This window comes from Sinocyclocheilus anshuiensis, unplaced genomic scaffold (assembly GCF_001515605.1).
Source record: "Sinocyclocheilus anshuiensis isolate Anshui unplaced genomic scaffold, SAMN03320099.WGS_v1.1 scaffold675, whole genome shotgun sequence".
NCBI lineage: Eukaryota > Metazoa > Chordata > Actinopteri > Cypriniformes > Cyprinidae > Sinocyclocheilus > Sinocyclocheilus anshuiensis.
The window spans coordinates 190,985-193,517 of NW_015548232.1; the positions used below are offsets into that span (position 1 = coordinate 190,985).

General features: G+C 34.4%; 1 protein-coding gene across 1 annotated transcript in view; it reads right to left on the reverse strand.

Annotated features, from left to right (window-relative positions):
* LOC107654644 (tripartite motif-containing protein 29-like) overlaps nt 1–2,054 on the reverse strand; it is a 10,032-nt gene extending 7,978 nt beyond the window's left edge. The window contains exon 1 of the mRNA XM_016441822.1: nt 1,941–2,054. Coding sequence (XP_016297308.1) covers nt 1,941–2,054 — 114 coding nt within the window. The remainder of the gene's footprint in view (nt 1–1,940) is intronic.
* Between the last annotated feature and the right edge of the window lie 479 nt (nt 2,055–2,533).

Here is a 2,533-nt window from a genome sequence, read left to right on the forward strand (position 1 = left end):
CACCATGCTAGTAACATGCTAATCATGCAAACAAAATGCTAATCATGTTAGAAACATGCTAATAACTTTGCTAATCATGCTAACAATATGCTAACACCATGCTAGTAACATGCTAATCATGCTAGAATCATGTTAGCAACATGCTAGTAAATTGATAATTATGTTAACAACATGCTAGTAGCATGCTAATCATGCTAGAAACATGCTAGTAACTTGCTAATCATGCTAACAGAATGTTAACACCATGGTAGTAGCATGTTAATCATGTTAGAAACATGCTAGTAACTTGCTAATCACGTTAACAAAATGTTAACACCATGCTAGTAACATGCTAAACATGCTAGAATCATGTTAGCAACATGTTAATAACTTGCTAATAATGCTAACAACATCATAGTAACATGCTAATCATGTTAAAAACATGCTAGTAACTTGCTAAGCATGCTAGCAACATGCTAACCATGTTTGAAACATGCTAGTAACATGCTAATCATGCTAGTTACATGCTGATTGTGCTAGCAACATGCTAATCATGCTAAAACATGCTAACAACATGCTAGTCGTGCTAGAAACAGCCTAGCAACCACCCCAGGTACCCTAGCAATATATTTTATACCTATCTGTTTTTCTGATAGACTGTATTGCCTTGAAAGCATTCAAACTTTAATCTTTAAAACTATTGTAACTTTCAAACTACTTCAAACTGAAAACTTTCAGATTGCAAGCTTTTAAAACTTTTTAAAACTTTCTAGCTAGGCTTTTTCAAGCCAACTTAAAGTTTGTCTACAACCTTTTAATCTAGTTTATTCATGTGATGCAATTTAATTAAATTGTGGGGTAAACATGATAATAAAGGCATTTATAATGTCACCAAAATTTTCTTTTTCAAATAAATGCTGATCTTTTGAACTTCCTATACATTAAAAAAATCCAGAAAAATAAAACATATCATGGTTTTCAAAAAAATATGAAGCAGCACAACTGTTTTCAACATTGATAATATTAAATGTTTATTAAGCAGCAAATCAGCATATTAGAATGAAGGATCATGTGACTGATCTGAATGCTGAAAATTCAGCTCTGATCACAGGAATAAATTACATTTTACAATATATTCACACAAAATATTTAAAATAGTTTAAATATTTAATATTTGAAATAGTAAAAATATTACTGTTTTTACTGTATTTGTGACCAAATTAATGCAGCCATGGTGCGCAGAAGAGACTACTTTCAAAAACATAAAAAAAATCTTACCAATCCAGACTATTTACCTTGTACTTTTACTGGAAAGCAATACAAAAGTACTTGCAGTCTATATAAAACATACAGAATGTCTCACTTGTAAGGTTGCTTTTGGTTAGAAGGCAGATTGTAAGCAGCCTCCGTCTCTCTCTCTTTATCTGTATTAACCCTTAAATGCATACCTCTGGTCTTTAGCGACCCGGGACATCATTCTCTACCCTCTCCCTCTTTCATTTTTTTAAGTTAGACATCAACTTTCTTAGTATTCCTCAATCCATTAATTATAAACAATATAACAAGAAAAAAAAAGTAAAATATAAAAGAATGCCTGTTTTGTGATTCATTTTTTGTAAAAAGTGTATAGGGTCGCTAGAGACCCGAGGTATGTAATGCAATGGTAAAATCATCTGCTCAAATTGAACCCTTTTAAGTCTCAAAAGGTAACGAAATATGCTTTATTGTATTCTTCTGTAATTGTTCTTAAAATATCAAGAGAGTTTTTTGCTATTGCAGCAGTTAGAGATCCATCCGTGCTGGAAATATAAGTCTGGGTCGCTAAAGACCCGAATATGTAATAATGATTGGCGAAACATTCATGCATTTAAGGGTTAAAGCGTCAGAGCATGACTGAATTAATGACATCTTCATTCCTCTGGCGTGTCTTTTGAGAACATTAATTATTTTCATTACATAACGACAGCACAATCCTCCCCTCCTTTAAACTCCTTCTCATCATTAATTAGGAGAAAAAGTCCGGTAAGACGCTCCTCAACAGGCAGATCATCACTCGGAAGTGAAATGTGAAGCATTTTTGAGGATTATTTTAATTTTGTTGTCATGCATGAACTGGTGTCTTTAGCCAACAGGCCTGATCGAAATATTAAAGGTTACCACGGCAACAAAACAGGAAGAGGAGGCGTCCGGGAGACAAAAGATTGAGGCCCGGAATGACCTCGAAACGATTTTACAAAGTGTTTCTGTGCTTTTGTTTGTGCGCACAAAAGATCTACAATGACAGAATCAATGTTTGCTTTGCTCCTGTGAGGTCAAAGATTAATTGTATGCCAGTCTCTAAGCACGTTGCTGCTGTCAATCTAACTCAAGGCTCACGTTCACCTGCTGACTGCATCTGATTTATGTTTAAATTAGCTGTAACTTAAACAGGCTCATGTACGGTGAGGAAATTACTGTCTGGATACCGTGTACAGACCTGTTAAACCATCATTTACACACACACACACACACACACACACACACACAAACACACACACACACACACACACAAACA